General features: G+C 41.5%; 1 protein-coding gene across 1 annotated transcript in view; it reads left to right on the forward strand.

The window, feature by feature from the left end:
- LOC307154045 (uncharacterized protein) overlaps window positions 1-9,843 on the forward strand; it is a 30,281-nt gene extending 20,438 nt beyond the window's left edge. Inside the window, exons 3-5 of the mRNA XM_079863941.1 lie at window positions 19-119; window positions 635-3,288; window positions 8,481-9,843. Coding sequence (XP_079720067.1) covers window positions 19-119; window positions 635-3,288; window positions 8,481-9,308 — 3,583 coding nt within the window. The 3' untranslated portion in view covers window positions 9,309-9,843. The remainder of the gene's footprint in view (window positions 1-18; window positions 120-634; window positions 3,289-8,480) is intronic.
- The last annotated feature ends 4,733 nt before the right edge of the window (window positions 9,844-14,576 follow it).

A 14,576-nucleotide genomic window follows, 5' to 3' on the forward strand; every position in this document is an offset into this window, starting at 1 on the left:
TTTCTGTGTTTTGTCTAGCATGGATCCAGTGGGAGTGAATTCAATAGAGACTGCAGCTCTAGGGAGACCCTTCCAGCTGGGGATGCTGTATGACTGCAGGAGAGATGCTCTCGTACCAGGTGATAATAGGCTGTTACCCCAAATCTGTGAAGCATTGAAAGTTTTAGAGGCCCATGGGTAAAGAATGTAAAATTACTTCTTTATTTATGGGTTTTAAAAGAGAAAAATAATTTATTTGCAAAAATAATTTACTACAGACCGAAATAAAAATCTTTCTCAGCACCCATAACTCTTAGATCTGATATGATGGCAATGCTGGTTTAAAATTAGTTGAATATATAGATATCTCTGCATTATGTTAGGCATTAATGGTTTGATCCAGGATGTTTCTCATACAGTATTTAGTGATGCACCTGCTCAGAGACTTTTATTTAAATGTATATCCAAATAATAAGTAAGTGTCTGTTAGGTGAAGAAACAACAACTAGTGTGGTGTTGCTATGATGTATGAAATTAAAGGTCGGGTAGGGCAAACGGGCTGTTAAATTGCTGTCTAAAAAATAAATAAAATATATAAATGTTGACTTAAATTTTTATTTAATGTTGTAAAATAACATTTGCCCCTTCATTACAGGAATCAGACTTTGGAGTAAAGAGCAGCTGAAGGAGAACATAAGCAAGAAATCCCAAATCAATACAGTTTTCACAGTCACAGCTTCAGACTCGATTGAGGAAAAAACAAAATTGCTGAAAATTGATGGTAGTCTGAAACTGAGTCTTTTAGGAGGACTCCTCGATGTAAGTGGAGCTGCCAATTATCTCAAGGACAGAAAGAAATCATTCAATCAACAGAGACTGACATTACATTATCATTCAACCACTAAGTTTGAAGAACTGATCATGAACCACTTTGCTTCTGGAGACATGGCTCACTATGAGAATGACGTTGCCACACATGTAGTGACGGCAGTGCTGTACGGAGCAGACGCCTGCTTTGTTTTTGATAGAGAAGTTTCATCTGATGAAGACAAGAGAGTGATAGCAGGAGAAGTAGAAGCTGTCTTTGTGAAGTTAAAAGGCATTTCAGCTGGTGCAAACATTAATCTGAATGACAATCTGAAGACTGCTGCACAAAAATTTAAGTGTACATTTTATGGCGACTTCCAGCCATCACGTAACCCGACCACTTTTGAAGATGCTATGAAGGTTTTTGAAGATCTTCCGAAACTGCTGGGAGAAAACAAAGAGCGTGTGGTTCCTCTGAGAGTTTGGCTTTATCCTTTGGACAAACTTTTCTCAAGAGTTGTAAAGTTTCAACATGAAATCAGCACAGGTTTAAGCTCAGACGTTGAATCTGTTATTGAGAGTTTGAGTACGACTGAGATGAAATGCAGTGATCTTCTGACAGACACGCCAGCTTCGACATTTACTGCATTTCATGACAAAATCAATGACATGAAGAAAAACTGCTACCAGTGCAGATTGAGTCTCATGAAGAAACTCGGCTCTCTCTTACCAAAGATCCGTGGAAAATTCATAGAGGACACAGCATTGATCGATCTTCTACAAGATCATGAGGAATCTCCATTTGAAAGAAGTGCTCTTGAACAATGGCTGAAAGAGAAAGAGGAAGAATCTGACATTATTAAAGCATTGCTCTCACAACTGAATGATTTAGGAGCAATGGTAGAAAACAACCTCAATAAAAATTTAATGAATCTGGAAGTTAAACACTTGGTCAGCTACACTTTCACATCATTGAGCTGGACAGATGTTCTGCTTTCTAAACAAAAGGCCTTCCTGAGTTCTTCAACGAAAGGAAAAAATTATGAGAAACAAGAACACAAGACTTGGCTCACAACTGACATCCAAAAGATTATGAGGAACAACCTGAGGGTATTTAAACACTTGATTGTTTTAAACAATAGAAAATTGGTCAAATTTATTGTTGCATCAAAAGAAAAGAAAAATAATCCAGGTTCCTGCATTCTCCTGTATGAAAATGAATCTAATGAAGCCGTTTGCTTCACTCCTCCATCAAAACCAGACTGTCCGATCATTGAAGATGTCAGATATGGACAAGTGGTCCTGAAAGTGTCTCCACCGGGTCCTGCTACAGAGGAGCTCAAATTACTGTACAAAATGAAGGAAGAGAAAGACTGGAGATCTCAAACTGTGTCAAAGAACCAGAATACAGTTACTCTGACTGATCTCAGACCAGATACTGAGTACAATATTAAATGTGCAGCGGTGGGAAAACTCGACTACACCGTAGAGAGTGATGTGACGCGTCTCACAGTCATAAACCAGGATCTCATCAAGGCCAAAAAGTCTGCTATCCAAAATCTCAGTTGGACTGAAAACAAGTGCAATTTACTTTTGGAAAACACCAGGAAAACAACTTTTGGTGCACTTCATAAGAAAATACATGATATGCAGCAAAACTGCCAAATGTACCGACAAGATATCAGTGACCGAATTAAATCTGTGATCCAGTCAGTGAAAGCCTGTGAGAAAGAGTCTTGTGCTCTGATGGATCTTCTTCAAGCTCATGATGAGTCTCCATTCAATGAAAAGAGTCTGAAAGAGTGGATAACAGTGAAAGAAAAAGAATTAAACACCGTTAATGAGTTTCTTCGCCAGTTAATGGACTTTGGAGCCGAAGTGAACACAAGCTTGGACTCTTATTTGTCTGATATTCAGGTGGAGAATGTGTTTTGCTACACTTTCAGTTCTCTTGAGCTGCCAGATGAGTTGCTTAATGAGCAAGAAAATTACATGAATCCTCAAATGATGAGAAATCCACCGAAGAAACCTGATGTGGCGTCTCAATCATGGCTCACTGGAAGCATCAGGGAGAAAATGAGAGAACATTTGAACATGTTTATAGAGCTGATGAAGTCATGTAGTAGTCAAAGCAGTAAATTTATGATTTCCATAAAAGAGCATGAAAAGCATCCAGGTTCCTGCATTCTTCTGTATAAAAATGGATCTAATGAAGCTGTTTTCTTCACTCCTCCATCAAAACCAGACTGTCCGATCGTTGAAGATGTCAGATATAGACAAGTGGTTCTGAAAGTGTCTCCACCGGGTCCTGATACAGAGGAGCTCAGATTACTGTACAAAATGAAGGAAGAGAAAGACTGGACATCTCAAATTGTGTTAAAGAACCAGAATACAGTTACTCTGACTGATCTCAGACCAGATACTGAGTACAATATTAAATGTGCAGTGGTGGGAAAACTCAACTACACCGCTGAATCTGATGTCATCACAGTAATCACAAAGGTACTGTATGATGTGAAATAATTTATTTTTACTACATAAATACTTTGTTATTTTAATGTCAAGGCCTTTTTACATGACGTTTACTGTCAATACAAGCATCATGCACTGCTTTGATATCTACATGAAAATCATTGCTGATTGTATCTCATTAAAGGGCATTTAAATAGTTGCTATAAGAAGAGTTTGGGAAATATAGTAGGTTAGTATGATACCTAAATTTTGGCTTTGGCATGACACCAGAGACTGGTCTCTTGGTATCTCACCTAGCTTTGCATTGCATTGGTAAAATACAGTTGTTGTTGTTGTTGTTTTGTTACATAATATAGCCAAGAGACAATATTCCAGCAAATACATTGTAAAACGTTTCCAATTTTTATTTTTATTTTTTTATGTACTTAATATAAAAGTTTTTAGTTTTTTAATGTAATAAAAGCATTTGCCAAACACATATGTAGTTCTAGTCCCATAGTCAGATTGACATAAGTTCTATAATTTATGTAAATCTGAATTTTTGGCTCATAATCAGTTGACCTCAGGCTGTTGTTCTAATGTTGATAAAGACAATCAAAACTACCTGGTAATATGAGATCTAAATAACCTGCAAAAATAAAATACAAACAAACATCAGATCTCTTACTTTACTTCGTAACTAGCATACACAGGAATAACCGGCATCATTTTCAATTTAGCCAAGTCGATCACAAGGATGCAGAAAGTATGGCAAAGTGATGCAGCTGCTCGATCCCTTCTCAGGGAACTAGGGTTACAGTCATAACCTGAGACGTTTCCTTCCGAGAGAACTCCTGCTGCGTTAATGACCCTTTTGGGAATGACAAACCCCCAACACCATACACACAAATTCCTGTTGTGTGAATACTGAGAACAGCTTTGACATAAATACTTGTGATCCAGGGGCACCCAGTCCAAGTCATAAAACCTGACAAATGTGATCAGCGAGGACTAGCCCACTGCATCACAAACTTCTTGAAGGGAGATCCCAGAAATTAAGGCCTTGGAGGCCACCATACTCCAAGTGAAATGAGCTCTAATGGCCAAAGGTGATGGCTGGCCAGATGTTTCATAGGCTTGAGAGGCAGCCTCAACTAACCATTTGCAAACAGTCTGTTTAGATGCAGGGAGGCCTTTCTTAGGTGACCCAATATAGACAAACAGCTGATCAGGCTTCCTCCAAAGGGCAGCTTTGTGGACATAAGTATCAAATGCTCTGACTAGACAAACAAGGTTCAGCTATCCTGGTCTTGTCTCTTGAAAGTAGGTGAACAGAATGCTTGCGCGGTACGTGGTCACGACTTTCGGAAAGCAGCCCGGCTTAGGTTAAAAGAAAGCTTTTACTATGCTTGGTGCAAATTCAAGACACAAGGGGGATTCCGAAAGGGCCTGAAGATCTCTTATTCTCTTTAGTGAAAAAAATGGTCAGAAGAAACACAGTTTTTAGGGTCAGAAACTTCTCTGAGAGCAAGTCAAGAGGCTCGAAGGGAGCCGTAGATAAACCTTCTAAAACCAGCACCAAGTCCCAAGCTGAAACTCTGGTGCGAAATGCAGGCCTTAGCGTTGCCCGAGCCGGATCCAGAAACGTTAGCTATGCTGAAACGGGCCGCCAAGATGGTCGGGCTCATGTGGAATCCTCCACCGTGTCCCGAACCGTCTCGGTTGGATGATTGGTATCTCGGGGCGGGCCGTGCTGGTCCTCAGCGTGCAGCCCCAGTGCCCTTCTTTCCCGAATTACATGAGGAGGTTACAAGGTTGTGGACGGCACCTTTTTCTGCCCGAAACCGGCTTAGTACCTCCTGCCCCCTCACTACCCTTGATGGAGGAATGGCTAAGGGGTACGTGGCTATCCCTCCAGTGGAGCGGTCTGTCGCGATGCAGTTGTGTATGGCAACCACTACCTCTAGGATGGGTGATCCGCGTCTCCCCTCAAAGGTCTGTAAGTTATCATTCTCACGGGCAAGGCTTACAAAGCATGTGGGCAAGCCGCTTCCTCCCTACATGCCATGGCGTTGCTGCAGGTCCACCAGGCCAAGGCACTCATGGACATGCACGAGGGTAGTCCAGACCGTGAGCTCATGAGTGAGCTCCGCACCGCAACTGACCTTGCCCTCCGTGGCATGAAGATTGCGGCCCGTGCAGTCGTTCTGGACATGTCCATCATAGTGATCCAGGAGCACCATCTTTGGCTCAACCTGGCCAATATGAGGGAGACCGACAAGTCTCGGTTCGTGGACTCCCCCATTTTCCAGGTTGGGCTCTTCGGCGACGCGGTGGAGAACTTCGCCCAACAGTTCTCCACCGCCCAGAAGCAGACGGAGGTGTTCTGGCACATCCTGCTCTGGTGGCCTGCTGCTGCCTCCACCCGTCTGCCGGTGGCAGATCCTCCGCCTGCTCGTCGCCAAGGGCGCCCCCCTGTCGCCGACCTCACTCCCGCTAGGCCTCAGCAGCAGCCTCCACCCAGGCCTCAGCAGAAGCCTCCACCCAGGCCTCAGCGAGAAGCCGGCCGCAGACAGGCCGCCCAGCCCGGGAGATGGAGATGACCGCACCACTCCCTCCCTCCCGAAGGAGGGCCGGGTGGAGAATCTTTGTTTTGTTTTGTTTGTGTTTTCTGTTCCGCTCCTGGCTCCCCGGAGTCCAGCGGCACCCACATTTGCAAAAAAGAGCAAATTCCTCTGTTCCTGGGTCCCAACAGGGCCAGACTGGCGGTGTGCGACCCAGCAAAGCCTTACCACCCTCTGCCCCCTCTTGTATCGTCAATCGGCAGCTTACGACTAAGCCTTGTCACGCACCCAATGCCGACCTGTGGAGACGGGTCGGGTCCCTGTCATCCACTTCGCTAGCCCACCCCGAGTACGTCTGTGGTGCCCCTGGTCCCCCTGGCTCAGTTTGTGGAAGCCTGGAAAGCGCTTCCCAATCTGTCCAGCTGGCTCCCAATGTACCATCAGACTCGGTTATACGATTCAGTTCCTTCGGCACCCGCCCAGGTACAGGGGTGTTCACTTTACTTCACTTCGGTGTTGAGTGAACGGGCCCCTGTCATGCGCATGGAGATTGCAGTCCTACTGACGAAGGAGCTGGTCCCTCCAGCCGATATGAAATACGACTTCTACAGCCCGTACTTTATTGTACCCAAGAATCTTGGACCTGCGTGTCTTGAATTGGGCCCTTTACAAGCTTCCGTTCAAGATGCTAATGCAGAAACGCATTTTTGAATGCATCCGTCCCCGAGATTGGTTTGCAGCGATTGACCTGAAGGACACGTTCTTTCATGTCTCCATCCTCCCGCGACACAGGCCATTCCTGCCCTTTGCGTTCAAGGGTCGAGCGTATTAGTACAAAGTCCTATCCTTCGGACTGGCCCTGTCACCCCGCATCTTTACTAAGGTCGCGGAGGCGGCCATTGCTCCCATGAGATATCGTGGTGTTCGCATCCTCAACTATCTCGACGACTGGCTCATACTAGCTCATTGTCAGGAGCAGTTGTGCGAGCACAGGGACCTGGTGCTCTGGCATCTCAGCCAGTTGGGGCTTCGGGTCAACTGGGAAAAGATCAAACTCTCCCCCATACAGAGGATCTCTATTCTTGGTATGGAGCTGAATGGAGAGGAACATGTCCGGTCAGTGCTGAACTGCTTGAAAACTGTCAAGAACAGTGGTCCCACTGAAACTTTTCAGAGGCTCCTGGGGCATATGGCATCCACAGCCACAGTCATGCTGCTGGGTTTGCTTCATATGAGACCGCTTCAGCACTGGCTTCACGGTCAAGTCCCGGGGGCATGGTTCTGGGCATGGTAGAGCGGCACGCTCCGTGTAACAATCACCCCGGCTGAGCCGCCTCAAAATGCTGCTGCTTGGCAAGCATGAGCTGGTTCGTATGGACAACATTGCGACTGTTACGTACATCAATCATCAAGGTGGTCATGTCGCAACTCGCCTGCCATCTCCTCCTATGGAGTCAGAAGCATCTGAGGTCACTTCCTGCCATTTATTTCTCCAGCCTGCTTAATCGTGCCGCCACCGAGCTCGACAGCCTGTGGCCCCAGGGACTACTTTGGGGCCGCACAGATAGATCTGTTTGCCTCTCTGGACTCATCCAATTGCCAGTTGTTCTATTCCCTGACCTTCAATTCCCTGTCCTCTCAGGAAGGACCTCCTCTCTCAGAGACAGGGCACCGTATGGCATCCGCGTCCAGACCTCTGGAAACTCCAAGTCTAGGTTCTAGGTGATCTACCACAAGCTGTCGTAGACACCATCACTTCTGCGAGAGCACAATCTGCGAGGCATACTTATGCTCTGAAGTGGAACCTGTTCGTTGAGTGATGTTCTTCTCACTGAGGAGACCCCCGAAGATGTTCGATCAGTACTGTGCTTTCCTTTCTGCAAGAAGGGTTGGAGCGAAGGCTGTCTCCCTCCACCCTCAAATTGTATGTTGCCTCTAATGCCGCACATTATTATGCAGTTGATGGAAAATCCGCAGGAAAGCACGACCTGTTAGAGTTGCCACTTCTGTGACCTGAAGCATACTGGCAGGAAATTTGACTGATTTTCGACCCTCCTGACGCAGCGTTGTGGTGACATTGAATCACAAGCTTGCTGGAAACCACTGCGCCCCAAGGCACCAAGGGTGGCGGGGTTTGCAGAACAACCTCCTGAGGGCACCGAAGTGGTGCGGGCACTGTGTAATGAGGTGAACACCGCTCCAACCCGGAGGGGGCTGCCCTCAAAAGTCTGACGCCATTGGCCTCAGGACTTCTTCTTTGCAAGGAGAAGTTCCTCAGGTCAGTCTTCTGCTTAGAAGGCGTTGACTGAGAGTGTCAATTTTAAATGGATAGTTCACCCAAAACTGAAAGTACTGTCATCATTAACTCACCCTCATGTAGATCCACTTCTCTTTGACTTTTTTCCTTTTCTTTCTTAGGGAATGCAAAGCTTAGTTAATCCTCAGTCACAATTCCCTTTTTATTGCATAATTTTATGGTGACATAGGCTAACATTCTGCCTAACATTCAGCCAAAAAGAAATGTAAAATACTTAAATTGTCTGGGTTGATGTGAAAGGGCCTATATTTTTATCAGGGATATTGGTTCATATATTTTTTTGATGATTTCAAAATATAACATTGTACAACATTTAAACATGTACATTTTTATTGTTATTGTTTTTATGCTTTACATTGCAGGACAAAAAATTTCCCATCAAGAAAAGCATCTTAATTGAAGATGGAAATCCTGCCCGATACCGTCTGCAAACAAAGACAGACAATATGGATCAATCTGAACCATATAGAAAAATGACCTTTGGAAAAAGAGACACAAACAAACCCCACAACACCATTCTGATGGTGGGAGAAACAGGAACAGGAAAAACAGCCCTGATTAATGCGATGATCAACTACATGTTGGGTGTGAAGAGAGAAGACAAGGTTTGGTTTGAGATCACAGATGATCAGAGTGACCGAACATCAGCTCACAGTCAGACCTCCAGCATCACTGTTTATGGGTTTTATTCACAAGAGAGTAAAACTGATTTAACTATCATCAACACACTAGTACATGGAGACAAACATGGAATTGATCTTGAGAAAGAGATTGCCATGGGGTTGTTTAGATTAAGCAGATTTGATGACTGTGTTCATGAAATAGATGCAGTGTGTCTGGTGATTAATGCAACCCAAAATCGGCTCTCTTACAGACAAATATACATATTTGATGCTGTTCAGTCTTTATTTGGGAGAGATAATTCTGAAAACATTGTCTTGCTCTTCACACACTCAGATGGAGCTCCACCTAAAAATGCACTAAAGGCTGTTAAAGAGGCTAAAGTCAAGTGTGCAGTGAATGAGCAGAATCAGCCAGAGTATTTCCTGTTTGACAACTGTCAGTCAGAACCTGATGACGAAGAAGATGAAAAGACACAGGAAAAATCAAGGAATCTCAGTTTTAGAGGAATGGCAGGATTCTTTAAATTTCTTGAAAATATAAAACCAAAAACCATTAAGATTATTTAAGATGTGTTACAGCAACAGAAGCAGTTGCAAGCAAATAATTCCAGGTTATTAACACATGTTAAAATGATGGAACAAAGCAAAGTTAGCTCAAACAAAGTCAAGAAATTTAAAAAAAAAAAAGAACTAGGAGAATTAGAGAAAATAAAGCCCCCGACTGAGCCTGGGTTCTCCCAAGGTTTTTTTTTTCTCCATTAGGTCACCTGATGGAGTTTTTCGGTTCCTTGCCACTGTTGCCTTTGGTTTGCTCAGTTGGGGATACTTAATTTAATTAATCAATCAACAATACTATTGATCAGCATTACCAAACGTGGACGTTTTACACTAGAAACAAACACTGATGTACTATTTTATTTAATGCTGTGAAGCTGCTTTGATACAATCTGTATTGTGAAAAGCACTATATAAATAAAGTTGACTTGACTTGACTCTTTGAAATGGTGATAAAAAGTTGTCTTATGAATGAAAACCTGCAGACTGAGAGAATATGAAATGCTTTCACTTATCTCACTTATATCAATAAATCAGTTGAGTTTGTCGCAGCATTTTGATTATCTGAGTTTGGCCTAATTCAACAGTAAAATACTACAGTTAATCAATATCACATTTTTTTGCAAAGACAATTTGGTAACACTTTATAATAACTGTACGCTATTAATCATTAGTTAAGCATTAGTAAACAGTTAGTTTGTCATTTATAAAGCATTAATAGACATTAAGCAGCTTATAAATACAGTTATAAATGCTGTATTATTGATTTATAAGCATATCTATAATGTGTTTAATAATTGTATTTTCATACTTTATTAATGATCGATTTATCATTTTTAAATGAAGTATTGCATTATTTACAAAGCAGTTATTTAGGAGTTGTCAGTGATTCATAAGATCACTTAGAAAGTGTAAGTAAATGATTAATAAACTGTTTAAATACATATTATTATTCCGACATATAGGAATAGTTACTTAGTGTGTTAATAAATGCTTTATATTAACATGTATTTCTACTGTAATTCAGGTAGTTATAAAGCATTTAGTAGTGGTCAGTTAACTATGTGTGTGAGCTCATCTAAAGTGAGGACTATATGCCTTGTCCATTTTCTCTGTCTATTTTTGCAGACGATATCGAGCAGGATTGCCATCTCCAATTAAGCTGCTGTTCTTGATGATTACAGCAAATGGTCGGGCTGGGAATTGCTAGTTGTATCAGAAATGTACCATAATAAATCCACCCAAAAAAACAAAACAAAACAAAAACACAATATACAGAAATCAATTTCAGTAAATTGAGTTTAATGTATTGACACTCCTGTTTCATCCATCTACTACAAAATAACATATTGTCAGTCCCTGCCCCTTTAATCGTGAAAGTGCCCTTTTCAGTCAGATCATGGAGGATGGAGCGCGATTGTCTGGTGAGCAGTGGAACCCTCTGCTATTCTCCACGGAGAACACTGGGTACAGCACAGAATAGGTAACTCACAGGAGTCACAGCAGATGATAACAGTTGCACAGTAAACAGCAGGACCCGACTGGACTGAACAGGACAGGACAGGACTTAGGTTTCTTTTCAGAGCAATAACAATCGACGTGCATCACAGTCAAACAATAATCCGACAACACAGACATGAAAGAAAGAGCTAGATATAGCGAAGACAAAAGAGAAAGATTGAGAACAGGTGTGTAAGAGGGATGTGAATGAGAACCAGCTGATCGAGATGAGGTGATGCGTTAATGAGTGTGTGCGTAAATGTGTGAGAGAGGAGGTAGTAAGACGTAAAACAGCTAGCAGAGGGAGACAAAGGAAAGAAAAAGAGAAGGACAGAACCAGGATCATGACACCCATAAAATTAATTTTTTATTTTTTTTGTAGTGAGAAGGAACAAGCCTGCATCCCAATGTGCATACTATCCATCCTAAATATTACGTAAGATTAGTAATCCAGTCTATTTTTTTAGTATGATTTTCTTTACTTTTTTTTTTTTTACAAAACATTTCTGTTGTGAACGTTTTTGTTTTAGTAATTTCAAGGATACGAAGTGCATTTATTATTTTACCGTTATCACATTTTCAGTAATTTCAAGGATACGAAGTGCATACCGTTATCACATTTTTACGTTCATTTGATGGCTTTTTATTTTTAAATATTTTAAAGGGAGTAATGTAACATTTGTACACACTAAAAGGGGAAAAGTATATCCTTCGTTTCTGAAAACATCTTAATTTCTGAAAACATTAGAGACCCCAGCTCGGTCACATTCAAATTCCACTAATTACAGAACTTGCAGTTCAGTAAGACATTAGAACTACCACTTAATTACATAGCCTAAGTGTGGTCGTCGGGTGGTAGACGTTTGAACTTGAAAGTTAATAGTGTTCAAGTCATTAAACAAACATCTCAATCCACCATGAATTTTCCCTCTTCCGTTTTAAATTATGTTTTTTCTTATTAAAATGCATTTAAAAAAATATTTAGTTTTTTCCCTCTTCCGCCGTCGGTAATGCAGGTAGACTTGTGATTGTCAATCAGTCAATCAGGATTTAGCACCCTCATCTTTGATTGGCTGGAATTATGGCACATTTTAACGCTGGGTTGCTGAGCAAGCGAGCCGTCGATGCTTGAGAGCACTCAGGACGGGTATCAGGGGAGCAAGCATGTGAAACCTTGTGCATGCGAAAGAGAACGTCTGCGCACATCTGAATAAACTTATTTTAAATGCAAAATTAAGCCTTTTATTTTAACAGTTTTAAATTTCAGTTCCTGTGCGTGTGAAAAACCGCTCTCTACACACGGGAAGAAGATCACATGATTTAGCAATAAAAATGAATATAACTCCAGCAAGATAAAGTAATTTTATGCCAAACCATATTCCTTTATCTGCACATAAAGTATAATAATGGCAACATGTATCTTGGAGTGAGTTTTATCGTGTTGACTGTCGTAACCGAACGTGACACGCTGTTTGAATGCTGAATGGAGAATGACTGAGAACGAGAGAGATGAGTTCCTTTAACTTTACGACTTAAATATTCATTAGTACCTCATATTAAGTTATCGAATGGCTTCAGAAGTCTTGAAGCCTACTCACAATATCCGACATCACTCAGAAGCTGCAGTCGTGGCGGGGATGATTTTTGGTGTGGCAAAAATTTCATCAGATGAAACAGCCTCAGACAAAAAGGCATCGGGTGAAACGGACTCAGGGTGAGTTTGGCGGTTGGGATTGCCCCGCCCCATGTGACGTCACATGTACGCGGTTCAGATCAGAACAGAAGTGGTACAGATACAAGAACGGCTGATGGAGGAGGTAAGTAACCCATCATGAGTTGTATACTGTATACATCTAGCTAGATGGTATGTTGGCTTTGTAAAGTATTGTAAAGTTAAAGCGTTCTTTCGAGCTATGATGCGAACCTCCAAACTCAGGGGCGTATTTTGTGGGGGGGTTGGGGGGGAGATACCCCCCCCCCCTCCCCCAATATTTAAATCTATGCATTACAACCCCCCCAATATTTATACCATGATCACATGAAAAGGAGGCATACCCAAACTTCAACCCCCCCCAATGTTCAAACCAAATCTACGCCCTTGTCACTCCACCTGAGTCCATTTCACCCGATGCCTTTATGGCTGATGCCTTTTAGTCTGAGTCCGGTTCATTCGAAGCCTTTATGTCTGATGCTGTTTCACCCGATGCCTTTATGTCTGATGCTGTTTCACCCGATGCCTTTATGTCTGTCCTACCCGTCCCAATAATAGGCTACAGCAGTGGTTCTCAACTCCAGTCCTCGGGACCCGCTGCTCTGCACATTTTGTATGTCTCTCTTATCTGACACACTCAAATCAGTTCATGGAGTCTCCTGACGAGCTGATGATCTGATTCAGGTGTGTTAAATAAGGGAGACATACAAAATGTGCAGAGTGCAACTTTTTTCATTTGAGAGCTACTTTTTAAAAATGAAAGTGGCCGAGAGCTACTCATGTAATACAATACTTAAATATCTTAAATAATGTCTCATAACTCTCATTTTAACAACTATCCAAACTGTTTTAGACCTAAAATAGTTTTTGTAGGCCTGTCACCCTTAAATGTCAGAGAAAAGAACAGAGTCAGAGATAAATATATATATATATATATATATATATATATATATATATATATATATATATAAATTGTACTTTGCATATTATACTGTAAAAACACATAATTATAGTTGATTTTATAGTGCATGATAACTAGAGATGAAATGGCATGAAAATTTCATTTCATGATTATAGTGACCAAAATTATCACGGTTATCACAGAATCCTGTTCAAAAAGTACTAATACTACACAATAAAATCAATTCACCAAGTTTTATGTCGAAAACCAGCAAATAACTTTTTGTTTACATAAACATTAAAATAATAACATTAAAAATGATGGCCAGATTTTAAAGGAGTGTCTTGCAACATGTTATCTACTAACATGTAGACTACAAGTTCAAATAAAGTTTTGACAAAAAAGTTTTTATAAAAAGATAAACCTGGCATATATCAGTTTTATAAAAATAATGAGTCAAAAAGATAAATTACTGACATTTACAATGCACATTAGCTTATCTTTTATTATTAATAGTAAAATTCGGTCCGATTTTCCCGTGGCGTCTGTCGTTGCTATGCAACCATGTGCTCGACTGAACGACAAAGAAGTTTTAATAGCTAATGGATTTCCACTACCGAAAAACGCTTGCTGTAGCTCTGCTACGAGATTTATTTACGGAAAAAAAAAAAACACCCGTAATGTTTGGGTGCACTCCCATCCTTCATGCGGACTCGCTGCACCTGTAAAACATGAGCTTGCTGTATTTGAAATAACGAACTTGAGCGCACAAAAGACGCAATATGTGAACGGCCCTTGGCGAACTACCTCCAATCAGGCCACGAGCTACTGGTAGCTCGCGAGCGACGTGTTGGAGACCCCTGGTTTAAATCATTCTTATCTAACCGCTATCAGTTTGTAGCAGTAAATGAAGATGTCTTATCGATCACAAGTTCAGTGTGGAGTACTACAAGGCTCAGTACTAGGACCGCTGCTGTTCACTCTGTACATGCTAATATATCATTAGGAAGCATGGCATTAGTTTTCACTGTTATGCTGATGATCTCTTTGCGCCCCAACGATACTTACCAGTTCACAAAATTAACGGAATGCATAGCTGATATAAAAAACTGGATGACTAGTAATTTCCTACTACTAAATTCTGAAAAAACAGAGATTCTAATTATTG

Source organism: Squalius cephalus (genome assembly GCF_949319135.1).
Source record: "Squalius cephalus genome assembly, chromosome: 25".
NCBI classification, from domain to species: domain Eukaryota; kingdom Metazoa; phylum Chordata; class Actinopteri; order Cypriniformes; family Leuciscidae; genus Squalius; species Squalius cephalus.